Source organism: Aegilops tauschii, chromosome 5 (assembly GCF_002575655.3).
Source record: "Aegilops tauschii subsp. strangulata cultivar AL8/78 chromosome 5, Aet v6.0, whole genome shotgun sequence".
Lineage (NCBI taxonomy): Eukaryota > Viridiplantae > Streptophyta > Magnoliopsida > Poales > Poaceae > Aegilops > Aegilops tauschii.
In genome coordinates, this window is record NC_053039.3 from 501,670,089 (window position 1) to 501,683,692 (window position 13,604).

Genomic DNA, 13,604 nt, shown 5'->3' on the forward strand with positions numbered 1-13,604 from the left:
AGGGACAATGCTACTATCCTTTTTTTCACACTTGTGCTTCAAAGTAGCACCATGATCTTCATGATAGAGAGTCTCTTGTTTTGTCACTTTCATATACTAGTGGGAATTTTTCATTATAGAACTTGGCTTGTATATTCCAACAATAGGCTTCCTCAAATGCCCTAGGTCTTCATGAGCAAGCAAGTTGGATGCACACCCACTTAGTTTCTTTTGAGCTTTCATGCATTTATAGCTCTAGTGCATCCGTTGCATGGTAATCCCTACTCCTTGCATTAACATCAATCGATGGGCATCTCCATAGCTCATTGATTAGCCGCGTTGATGTGAGACTTTCTCCTTTTTTGTCTTCTCCACATAACCCCATCATTATATTCTATTCCACCCATAGTGCTATATCCATGGCTCATGCTCATGTATTGCGTGAAGGTTGAAATTTTTTGAGATTACTAAAGTATGAAACAATTGCTTGGGTTGTCATCGGGGTTGTGCCGAATGAGAGCATTCTTGTGTGACGAAAATGGAGCATGACTAAACTATATGATTTTGTAGGGATGAACTTTCTTTGGCCATGTTATTTTGAGAGGACATAATTGCTTAGTTAGTATGCTTGAAGTATTATTATTTTTATGTCAATATTAAAATTTTATCTTGAATCTTTCGGATCTGAATATTCATACCACAATTAAGAGAATTACATTGAGATTATGCCAAGTAGCATTCCACATCAAAAATTCTGTTTTTATCATTTACCTACTCGAGGACGAGCAGGAATTAAGCTTGGGGATGCTTGATACGTCTCCAACATATCTATAATTTTTTATTGTTCCATGCTATATTATATTCTGTTTGGACATTAATGGGCTTTATTAAGCAATTTTATATTATTTTTGGGACTAACCTAGTAACTGGAGGCCTAGCCTAGAATTGCTGTTTTTGCCTATTTCAGAGTTTCGCAGAAAAAGAATATCAAACGGAGTCCAAACGGAATGAAACCTTCGGGAACGTGATTTTCGGAACGAACGTGATCCAGAGGACATGGACCCTACGTCAAGACATCAACCAGGAAGGAACGAGGTAGGGGGGCGCGTCTACCCCCTGGGCGCGCCCTCCACCCTCGTGGGCCCCATGTTGCTCCACCGACGTACTTCTTCCTCCTATATATATCTACGTACCCCCAAACTACCAGATACGGAGCCAAAAACCTAATTCCACCGCCGCAACCTTCTGTACCCGTGAGATCCCATCTTGGGGCCTTTTCCAGAGCTCCGCCGGAGGGGGCATCGATCACGGAGGGCTTCTACATCAACACCATAGCCTCTCCGATGATGTGTGAGTAGTTTACCTCAGACCTTCGGGTCCATAGTTATTAGCTACATGGCTTCTTCTCTCTCTTTGGATCTCAATACTAAGTTCTCCATGATTCTCGTGGAGAACTATTCGATGTAATCTTCTTTTGCGGTGTGTTTGATGAGACCGATGAATTGTGGGTTTATGATCAAGTTTATCTATGAACAATATTTGAATCTTCTCTGAATTCTTTTATGTATGATTCATTATCTTTGCAAGTCTCTTCGAATTATCAGTTTGGTTTGGCCTACTAGATTGATCTTTCTTGCAATGGGAGAAGTGCTTAGATTTGGGTTCAATCTTGCGGTGTCCTTTCCCAGTGACAGTAGGGGCAGCAAGGCACGTATTGTATTGTTGCCATCGAGGATAACAAGATGGGGTTTATGTCATATTGCATGAGTTTATCCCTCTACATCATGTCATTTTACTTAAAGCGTTACTCTGTTCTTATGAACTTAATACTCTAGATGCATGATGGATAGCGGTTGATGTGTGGAGTAATAGTAGTAGATGCAAGCAGGAGTCGGTCTACTTGTCGCGGACGTGATGCCTATATACATGATCATACCTAGATATTCTCATAACTATGCTCAATTCTGTCAATTGCTCAACAGTAATTTGTTTACCCACCGTAATACTTATGCTCTTGAGAGAAGCCACTAGTGAAATCTATGGCCCCTGGGTCTACTTTCCATCATATTTAATCTCCTGACAACAAGCTATTTCTGACGCCGTTTTATTTTGCTTTCTTTACTTTGCATCTTTATCATAAAAATACCAAAAATATTATCTTATCATATCTATCAGATCTCACTCTCGTAAGTGACCGTGAAGGGATTGACAATCCCTTTATTGCGTTGGTTGCGAGGATTTATTTGTTTGTGTAGGTGCAAGGGACTCGTGCATGGCCTCCTACTGGATTGATACCTTGGTTCTCAGAAACTGAGGGAAATACTTACGCTGCTTTACTGCATCACCCTTTCCTCTTCAAGGGAAAACCAATGCAGTACTCAAGAGGTAGCAGGCAGCCACCACCATTTCCCCCATTTCCCCCAAAACCCTCCTGCCCGCGCGCTCCCGTCCCACACCCGCCATGGACGACGCCGCCGGCCTCACCTCCCTCGCCTCGTCCGGCGCCGCCGCCCCCTCCGGGAAAGGCAAGCCTCGTGCCCCGCGCAAGACCGCCGTCGCGATCAAGCCAAAGAAGCCGCTGACGCCCGAACAGCGGGCAAGGGAGTCGACCAAGAGGAAGGTCCGGAGGCATGCCGCGGACGCGAGGGATGAGGCCGCCGCGCAGGCCTCCATCGTCGCCGCCGTGCAGCAGGAGGTCACGAACGCCCGCGTCGCGGCGGCAACGAGGGAGGCGCTCTACATGCTAGGGTTAAACCCTGGCCAGCACGACCTCATCCAAGCCGCCGTCGCCGCGGCCAGCACCGGCTCGTCGGCGTTTCCTCGGATGGTGCTGCCCGACTCGCCCCGCGCGTCGGCTTGCAACCCGGTGCCCGGCTTCCACATCTACCCGCAGGACTCCCGCCTCTCCGGGGAGTACTCGCCCGACGTGAGCGTGGTCGCGCCTTCCACGCCCGCGCCCGCACCCATCGACCTCAACGCCACCCCGGTGGCAGGTGGCTCGTCATTCGGTGGCGCGAGGAAACGCGCGCGGCAGACGCCGGCCAGCGTGCTCCTGGACGCCCGCAACCTGTTCGACGGAATGCCGTCTGCCGTCGACGAGGACTACATTGAGAACCTCATCTTCGAGGGCAATGCGCCGGTCGCTGGCTACGATCCCGACGAGACACAAAGCCAGGACGGCCGCGTGGCGTTCACGCCGGCCGCTGGCTATGATCCCGATCAGGCGGCCTTCATGCGTGATCAGGTCGGCATCGACCTGGACGGCTTCCCACTCGACCACGAGTTCCCGAACGACTATGGGCTAGAGGAAGAGGACGAGTGCGACTTCGAAGCGGAGCCTTTGTTCGAGGACGAGCTCGCCGACCAAGCCGCTGGTCCTAAGCCGAAGCGCAAGAGCAAGCGCACGAAGGCATACACGGCGGCCGAGGAGAAGCTTCTTTGCGAGTGTTGGCGAGACATTGGACAAGACCCCAAGACGGGCGCCGAGCAAAAGCATTCAACCTTTGGGAATCGTGTCCACCGAGAGTTTCATGAGCGTAAGAAGTTTCCGCCTTACCAATTTGTGAGCACGCGCGGGTGGGTGTCCATTTCCAAGCGATGGAGGGTGATCCAACTAGAGTGCAACAAGTTTTGCGCCACTCTTGAGAGCGTCAAGGCCCGCCCTGTGAGCGGCATCGGCATGCAAGACATGGTATGCTAGCAAGCCGCCCTCCTTTGTGTCATCAAGTTCATGCTTGCGTGTTCATTTGCATATCAATTGCCCATATGCTTGCATGGAAACATTTTGTAGGCATTTCAAGCTTTGGAGGCATTCAAGGTTCAACACAATGGCAAGTGCTTCAACCTCTCCCATTGCTTTTGGGTCATCAAGGATGAGGAGAAGTTCAAGGCGCAATATGCCGCACTCAAGTCGCATGGGGGGAAGCAAGCCGTGGAGGATGTTGGGGACGGCGAGCCGGCACGGCCGCGGGGGAAGACCAACTCCAAGAAGGAGGACAAGCGGGATGCGGAATCCAACGCCTTGATCGCAAGCGTGGAGGGCATGATGAACAAGAAGGACTCAAGGGAGCAGGAGCGCCGGCGTTTCAAGGCGGAGCAAATGGACGCTTTCATGGATATCCAAAGGAGGAGGCTTGAGATGGACGCAGAGAAGCAAGCCAAGATGTTCGAGCTGGAGGCGGAGAAGCAAGCCAAGATGCTAGAGATCGAGGCCGCCAACGCCAAGACCAAGGCGAAACAAGTGGCTCTCACGAGCATGATGACCAGGGTGGAGATCATGAAGGTGGATCTCAACACCGTGTCGCCAAGGAAGAGGTTGTGGTTCGAGAAGATGCAGGCCGACATGCTCAAGTTCGACGATGAGTGATCTATGGCGGCGAGCGCAATCTTTTTTGTATGCCGGCAGGTGTGCTGGCATGACCACGGGAGCCGCGATGGCGTGGTCGAACTCAAGTCTCACCCTTTTTTGTGTGCTGGCATGTGTGCCGGTCGGCTGGCGAGTGCGCCAGCTTGAACTGTGGTGATATTTTCTGAAGCCAACATTGTATGCCGACGCTGGCATGGTGCCGTCATGAGACATGGTCGCTGGCATGATCGGCTGCAGACCTTTTTTTCAAAAAGTTGAGTGCGGACATGAAATGGGTCGGCGCGTTGGGCGCACTGCTGACCCAAATGGAAAGCTGGGCAGACGTCGGGCGGGCGGCCGACCCAAACGGACAAAAAGTGGACAAATATGCCGTCCGTTTGGGTCGGCCTGTTGGAGTTGCTCTTACTGTGTTTTGCCATGGGAATCCTGGTTTTCTTCCTGGGGTTGAATTATTTTTCTGCTCCCTTAGTTCGGTTCATATTCATTCTCTACATGTAAAAATAATACATTTTGTGCGGTCTCCTTGTCCTTGTTGCCCTACAAAGCAGACCAGACCGCCCCAACCCCAGTCCCAGCCTTGCTTCACACTACCACCCTCCACTCTTGTCTCTCTTCCTCGTCTTCTCTACCGCTAGCTTCAATGGGGCCGGAGCTGGTTCTTGGTGCACCTCCCACGCCGCCGCTGAGCGGGGCTAGTGGCGAACTTCCTGACGGCCAAGTATGTATATATAGAGTTAATTGCACAGAAGTACCACAATTGGGGGCATCACATGCAGATTGGTACCACGATTGCTAATTTTTGCGTGTCAGTACCAACATTGGTCCAGGTTTTTGCAAAAAAGGCTAAAAGTGTGTTTTATACGTATTGACGCTGTATCCGACAGCTCGGGCCCACCCGTCAGGTGCCATGCTGGCCAATCGGCGCGTGCCCGCGCGCTGACTAGGACGAGCCGCACTCCAACCCGGTCCGGTCGCACCGGTTCGCCCCCACCGCACCATTCCCCTCCCCTCCTCCTCGACTCGAACCCTAGTCCATGGCGTCGGCGACTCCGGCAGGCGGCGGCGAGGGCGTCATCGGCGGCGGTGACCTACCGTTTTGGCCGCCTAGCGGCCTAGCTGGCGTCGACGACGATGGAGGCGACGACTCCAGCTCCGCATACTCGAGCGACGAGGAGGAGGAGTTGCTGTTACTCTCAATGGAGCAGCGGCTGCGGTTGGCGCAACTGTGGGTGGCGAACCCTAGCAGCAGCCATGAGTTGACGCATGGACTCGGCGGCGTGCTGTACGTATCCTTCTTCTCCTCCTCTGATTTATCCAATTGGGGATTTTTAGGGTTTGTTCATCTCCAGTTGGGGATTAGGGTTTGTTCATCTTCTGTGAGCACTGTAGGACAATTACAGTAACCTAGTAACCTAGTGTAGTGCACTATCAAAGTAGTTCAATTACATTAACAATTTGGGATTAGGGTTCGAGTAATTACAGTAGTTCAATTACAGTAACAATTCATGTTCTGTCTTCTGTAATAGTAATAGTAAATTTGAGACTTATAGGAAAGTTAATACAAATTTTTCCTGTATTGTACTGTTGCTCTCCAAATTTAGAGTTATGGTAATGAATACATGAAATTGAATTTTTTCTGTAGTTTGGATGAAGACATTTGGCAAGTAAGGATCCATTTTGATGCGAGAGAACCATTGGAGATGAAGCTTTGTAGTTCAGATATTACTTATCTAAATTTGGTTGAAGTGATGGAAACCCAAGGATTTAATGCATATGATTGTTTGTATCACATTGAAAATCCATCTTTAGGAGAGAAAGGGCTGGATTTGGTAGACAGTCATGCAGAATTACAGATGATAAAGAGGAAGCTCCAGGACAAATTGGAGATTAATTTGCTAGTTAGGGCTTGTGCACCCCTTGATAGAGATTTTGAGTTGCAGCAATGTGAAAGGCCAGATTTGTCCACTATTGTGTACCAAGAGCCTGTTGTTTATGATCTGAGTGAGCCTCATGTCTTAGCTGTTGATCAGCAAGGAGTAGTTTTTGAGAGTCAATGTAGCAGCTCTAGCACACCCCATCCTCCTGGTGTTTGCACACAAGAAAGCAAGAATGCAAATGCCAAGTTGAAAGCTGTTTTGGAAGAAGAAGAAGAGGGATATCAAGGATATGAGGTATATGAGGACAATGATGCTTCTGCCTCTGATGAGGATGGTCAAATTGGAAGTAATCCTAATTATATGTGTGATGATGAAAATGTAGAGGTGGAAGAGGGGAAGAGACAGAGAGAGTTAGAAGTACAAGAGGAAGAATCAGATGATGAGCTATCAGAGGAGGAACCAGTGCTGCATTATGAGGGTGACACTGAAGTTGAGGACCCATTTGTGGTAAGAGGAAGATAGGACTTTTGAAGAAGAAGAAGAAGAAGAAAATATAGTTGTACCTATAAAGAAGCAGAAGCTGCCAGTTAGAAGAGGACCAACTACTAGGTCACATTGCAGTAAGCTACCAGAGGTTGAACCTGATTTCAGGCCATCATCAGATGAAGAAGAGAAGGGGTTGTTGAGGGAGAGTGATGATGATGGTTTTCAACCACTCTCATTTGTCCTACCAAAGAAAAGGAAGAGTAGGGCAAAGAAAAGGCCTGCTAAGAAGTGGTACAATGAGAAAATGGAGCAACCACATGAAAAACTATGTCTAAAGTTGTGTTTTAGGGATCAGCATCAATTCAGAGATGCTTTGTTGAATTTGCACATCACTCAGGCCAGGAATTTCAAGTATCACAGGAATTCAGATCAGAGGATAATTGTTGAGTGTACAGATAAACAATGCCAGTTCTTTATGGTGGCAGCAGTTATAGAAGGGGAGAAAACCTTTGTAATTAAGAAGATGAGACTAGAGCACACTTGCCCTAGTACTACTGAGACCACAAGGGTTAGTGCTAAGTGGCTAGCACAGAAATATGAGCATCTCTTCAGATCTGATATAACTACTGGTATTCAGACTATAATTGAAGCATGCATGGAAAAATATGGTGTAGATGTGCCCAAGTGCATGGCATATAGGGAAAAGAACATAGCTATTGAAGCTGTGTTAGGAGATCACAAGAAGCAATATCCTAGGCTTAAAGACTATGCTCAGACTGTCATGGACACAAACCCTGGGAACAGAGTAATAGTCACTACTGTTACTCCAGTACCAACTGCAAAAATACCCCACCCAGGCCCAAGATTCCATGCCATGTTCTTTTGCATGAATGGAGCAAGGGAGGGGTTTCTCAATGGGTGTAGGCCATTCATTGGTTAGTTCCTGAACCTTGTGCACCATTTACATATTGTATAGTACTACATATTGTTTCTCACTTGAATGTATTTAATGTTTGGAAATGTTGATTATGCAGGTGTTGATGGATGCTTCATTAAGCTCACTACAGGTGCTCAACTCCTTGCTGCCACTGGTAGAGATGGCAACAACAACATATATCCACTGGCATTTGGCATAGTTGGACAAGAGGACACACCTAGTTGGTGTTGGTTTCTACACCAACTGCAAATTTGCCTAGGGGGAGAAGTGGGCAAGTTTGGACCTTATACTATAATGTCAGATAGACAAAAGGTATGTGTTTTGCACAAGTGTTTACAGTAGCTTAGAGTTTCATTCTGTTTTGCACAAGTGTTTACAGTAGCTTAGAGTTTCATTGGTGCATATTTCTTTAGCTTGTAGCTTAGACTTGTTAAATTGTTTGTGTCAAGGGTTACTGAATGCAGTGAATGCTGTGTTTCCGAATTCCAACCAAAGATTTTGCCTTAGACATTTATATGCAAATTTTCAAAATGCTGGGTTTAGGGGTGAAGATCTTAAGAAGTGCATGGATAATGCTAGCTATGCCTACAATGAACACAAATTTAATATTGCAATGAATAATCTTAGAGCTGAAAGTGAGGAAGCTTGGGAGTGGCTTACTGCAACACCAAAAAAACATGGGCAAGGCATGCATTTGACACAAACTGCAAGACTGACTTGGTAGTGAACAACTTGTCTGAGGTGTTCAACAAGTACATTCTAGATGTTAGGAGAAAACCTATATGGACAATGTGTGATGGGATAAAAGATAAGCAGATGGTGAGGTGGCACAGGAACAGAGAGAGTGGAAAGGCAGCAAGATGGGAGATAACACCTCATTACAGTGAGAAGCTAGAGGTTGAGAAGGAGAGGGCCAGATACTGCAAGCCAATACAGGCAGGGGTCAACTTATGGCAAGTTACAAGTGGGCCGCAAACACATGTTGTCAACCTGGACCTTGAGACTTGTGGATGCAGGAAGTGGGACCTTAGTGGCATACCCTTGCAACCATGCCATCTCTGCAATAAACAAGGCTAAAAGAAAACTAGAGGATTATGTCAGCAAATTCTTCAAGAAAGATTTTTATGTTGCAGCTTATGAACCAATGACCTTTCCTGTGCCTGGTGAGCATGATTGGATAAGGACCCCTGGTCCAGACATAGAACCACCTGCATTCAAAATCAAGCGAGGAAGAAGGAAAGAAAAGAGGATCAAGGGCAAATTTGAAGTACCAAAGCCAAAAGACACTTCAAGAATGGGGACCATAACATGTGGCAATTGTGGTCTCCAAGGGCATAGGTACACAAACTGTCTTAAACAGTTGAAGCCTGAGCTAGCTTTGAGGAAGAATAAACATGTGGTAATAATTTTTCACCTTGAAATATACTAATTTTTCCTTTCTTGTACATTTCTTTCTAGTATTATTAACTGTTTTTCCTTTTCTTTGCAAGGCTACTCCAAGTAACTCACAGCCAAGAGCTGCTGGTCCTTCTACTACAACAACAGCAAGACAAGCAAGAGCTACTGCTTCTGCTCCTACACCACCATCATCTAGAAGAAGAGGAGCTGGCAGAGGAAGAGCTCCTGCAACTACTACACCACCACCATCTGGAAGAGGAGCTGGCAGAGGAAGAGTTGGCACTGGAGCTGGAAGAGGTGCTCCAAGGCCATTCACTGCCCCCAGGCAATATGCTGCCCCAACTTTTGCTGACATTCCTACTGATGGTACACACACTAGATGGATGTCCTACTTCACTGCTAGCAGAGGTATAGGAAGAGGAGCCATGTAATTTGAAATGATGTGGTGTTATCTTGGTTGAACTTGATGCTGATGTAGATGTGTTGTTGCCACTTGATGAATATTTTGGCACAATCCAGTACTGGTTATTGTAATGTTAAACTTGAGGTGTTGCTGTTGATGTTGCTACTGGAGTCTTGATGTTTCTACTGGAGTCTTGCTGTTGAGAGTACTCTGCTGTTGAATATGTACACACACTGTCTTTATGTATGTGTTGCCAGTGCTAGTGCCTGAATTATGGTTGTCTGTTGGCACAATCCAGTACCAATATTTGCAAAGGAGTACCACATTTGGTGGTACTTGTTGCAAGTCAGTACCAATACTGGTGCTAGATGTTGCATGTCAGTACCAGTACTGGGGCATCACATAACATGCAGTACCACATTTGGGGATTCTGACAGGTGGGACCGATACCTCTCCTACTATTAATGTGTGACAGCACAAGCTTGTGTCGAGCGGCGAGTGGGGAACGAAACTAGGGTTCGTCCACGCGGTCTCCATTTGGAGCGCAGCGAAGGAGAGATCTGAGCGTGGAGGCGCTGACTGGGGCACCTGCGGCGGAGAGAGAGATGTCGTGGTCGTCCAGTGCCGGGTCTGCTCCCGGATTCCGTCGAGCTGCAGGAAGGAAAGGGGAGGAGTCGCGCTCGCCGGTGCGCTACCGCGAGAACCCAATGGCGTACGAGCCTCAAGTGATGTGCCATTGCTCAACTGCGAGGAAGGCGCCAAGATGGATCTCCTGGAGCAGGCTGAACCCTGGTAGAAGGTACTACAGCTGCGTGGATGCTCTGGTGAGTGTGGTTTTTTGCCTAATTTTCCTCCTTTTTCTTCTGTGCAATAGTATGTGAAATGATATATATTTGGAAATTTTTTTGTGCATCTTAATAGCACGGTGGCTATGGATTTGTGCAATGGCATGATGATCCATTGCCCAAACTTTGGAGTGAGCTCATTGGGGATCTGCGTGATGAAGTCTGGAGGCTTAAAGGTGCAACTGTTGCTCGATCTGAAGATCAATTTCCAATGCTAACTCCCAGTGAAGATGATGGCACAAGGGAGGCCATGGTTCTGTCTCTGCAAGCTCAAGTCAGAGAGAAGAATGCAGAGATTGCTGGGATTAGGGCCAAATTTCACAATGTGCTGTTTCTTTTCACTATATTTGTGCTTGGCTTAGTTGCAGGCAAGATCTTAAGTTAGTTAGTTGGTTTAGTTGGTTTAGAGCAACCAAATGCAATGTACTGTCCTCAAGTTGAAGCCAAGTTGCTCTTGTTTAGTTAGTTGGTTGGTTTAGTTAGTTGGTTTAGTTGGTTTAGGTGCTCTAGTTTAAGCCAAGTTGTCTTTTGTACTGTTGCTTTAGTTGCTCTAAATGCAATGCACTGTTGGTTTAGTTGCTCTTGCTTAATATGTAATGGATTAGTGAAGTTATCTTCTGATGCAATGAGATTGAGTCAGTCTTGATCCTCTTTTATTTTGTATGACATGAGTGGTTTGCTGCAACATTGTCATAATGTATCATCATCAACATATCCATCTACATAATTAGCATATCCATCTAGCAATCATATAATTTTTTTGCAGACATGGCACTACAAAATAAGAAACTGATCCATGTCTACCAATCATAGCACACATTAGTTACTGGAGTTCAACTCATTATAGCCATACATAACCATTGTTCACAATACATAGAGGAGTTCAACTTCAAATGCATAGTTCATCCTTTTCTCACAAAAGGATGAATAACATAACTACTACATACATACACAGCCATAGTTCACAATTAGTACAAGCATACAGTACACAACCTTTGTTCCTAGATCCTAGGTCATTACACAACCATCATTCCCAAAAGGTCAGCAATGCCACTAATCTCATTTTCATCTTCTTCACTTCTCCAAGATGGCCTGAATCCCCTTGAACTTCTCCTTCAGCTTTTCATTTCCCATCATGAGCTCAACATTTTGAAACTCTAACTGCCACTTCTCTTGAATATGCTTTTACTTGTCCTTAAGCAGATCAACAACCTGAAGCTTCAACTCTAGCTTCTCTTGGGTGAGCTTCTCCTGACACTTTGTTAGCTCTGCATTCTTCAGCTCCAAATTCATCCTAGCTTCAGTAAGCACTTGCTTCTCTTTCATTTTGTTCAACTTCAAGTTCTGAATGACTGTTGCTTGAGCTCTTGTCAAGTTGACCAGCAGTTCATACTTCCGAGAAAGTTTCTGGGTCTCTTCATCTTTCTTTGCCATCTCAGTTGCCATCTTTGCATTCATATCATCAATCAGTTCTTTTCTTGCCTCCTGCTGATATGTAATGTTAGACTGCAGATATCTGAAATCAATCACCCTTTCCTCCTGGAAATTCATAAGCTCATGCACATCATGGACTAGCTTGTCATAGTTGGCCTCTAGCTTGTTCTTCTCTTCTGTCAGATGGTGGATAGTGAAAGAACTTTCAAGATTGTCATTCACCCTAGCACTTTTGGCATCTTCAACCATTGCCCATAGCTTCAACAATGCATTCTGCATTGTTGGGGGCCACTTGTGATCAACCCATTCAACAAAACCACAATTGCTACCTTCCTAAAAAAACAACAACAACACCAACAGAGTTCATACAGCAAGTAGTTACACAAGATCACTGCAATTTCCAACAAGAATATCTAAATTTAGCATCAGAACACTACATTTAACAAGAGGAGCAGCCACTTGAGTAGCTGCCTGACTAGGTTAGTTACTCTAGTGGTACTTACTCTAGCTGACTGACTAAATTTTCAGTATTTTCAGCAACTAGTACTCTGAAAAGCTAATTAATCTGAACTCTGCAACTGGTACTCCAAGCAGGGGGTGTTCATATCAAGGAGTGTTCAACCATTTTTAAACATATGGTCAATTCAAAAATGTTCACAGCAAGCAGAGTACTCCAGCAAGCAAAATATACTCATGCTTGACCAAAATAAGCTACTCTAGTACCACTATGAACCAAAATGACTATGCCATTGTACTCCAGTTCAATATGCCACTGACAAACTAAGAAAAAAAAATAACTATGCCTACAATCCATATCGGCTGTGCACATGCTAAAAACCTCCTGCCTGTGTCTGTTCCTTCAAAGGCAACAAGCCTCTCAGATGCCATGCCGTGCTTCTCACATGGGGACATCAAATCCAGCTCAAGCCCCTTGTAATCTGGATCTTCAAGGCTGAAAGGGACCTGCAAAAGCTCACATAAGGACATTGGCCAAATCAAAACCTACCTAAATCAACCAAATCAAGAACCCCCAAATCTGAAACCCTAACCCTAAACTCACTGTACTGACCTGGTTGAGCCCGTCGGTGGAGGAGGAAGAGTGCATGTACGGGAGGCTAGACTGGTCGTCGCTGCTTTCGTCCTCCAAACCATGGCGTCGGCGGGGCGGGGCGGCGGTCGGCAGTCGGGACGCGGGCGGCGACGACAAAGGGAACGAGTCGAGGAGGAGGGGAGGGGAATGGTGCGGTGGGGGACGAACCGGTGCGACCGGACCGGGTTGGAGAGCGGCTCGTCCTAGTCAGCGCGTGGGCACGCGCCGATTGGCCAGCGTGGCACCGGATGGGTGGGCCCGAGCTGTCGGATACAGCGTCAATACGTATAAAACACACTTTTAGCCTTTTTTGCAAAACCTGAACCAATGTTGGTACTGACACGCAAAAATTAGCAATCGTGATACTAATCTGCATGTGATGCCCCAATTGTGGTACTTCTGTGCAATTAACTCGTATATATAACCTCTGCCAATTTATTTCTCTCCTTTCTTGTGAGGGATATGTACATACATAGCATCAACAATCTCTTGCCCCTCATGTTTCTGCTTGTTCTTCCACCTGCGGCGCTCAGGCACAGGCAGATGCGGTGTCATCCAACGGCCAGGCTCGGGTCATACACATGCACAACTTGCTGGTAATTTTTCATTTCGATAGATCTCTTGCCCCTACTGTTTCTTGTTCGGATCTCCGAAGTCTGAACATTTCCCCTTGCGCTGATGAACGTGCGCGCAGCACGGCAATGGCGGAGGCGCCTCAGTTAACATTTGAGAAAGCATAGGCTTTCCTACACCCCCTTATCTTGCCATTCATTTTTACATCGCGATTCG

The 13,604-nt window shown here is 46.6% G+C and overlaps 1 protein-coding gene across 1 annotated transcript; it reads right to left on the reverse strand.

The window, feature by feature from the left end:
* Positions 1 to 11,476: 11,476 nt before the first annotated feature.
* LOC109746272 (uncharacterized) lies at positions 11,477 to 12,830 on the reverse strand. Its single transcript, XM_020305389.1, has 3 exons — positions 12,795 to 12,830; positions 12,533 to 12,688; positions 11,477 to 12,058 (listed from the first exon to the last, which is right to left on the reverse strand). The coding sequence occupies exons 1-3, from the start codon at positions 12,828 to 12,830 to the stop codon at positions 11,477 to 11,479; spliced, it is 774 nt and encodes a 257-aa protein (XP_020160978.1).
* Positions 12,831 to 13,604: the final 774 nt, after the last annotated feature.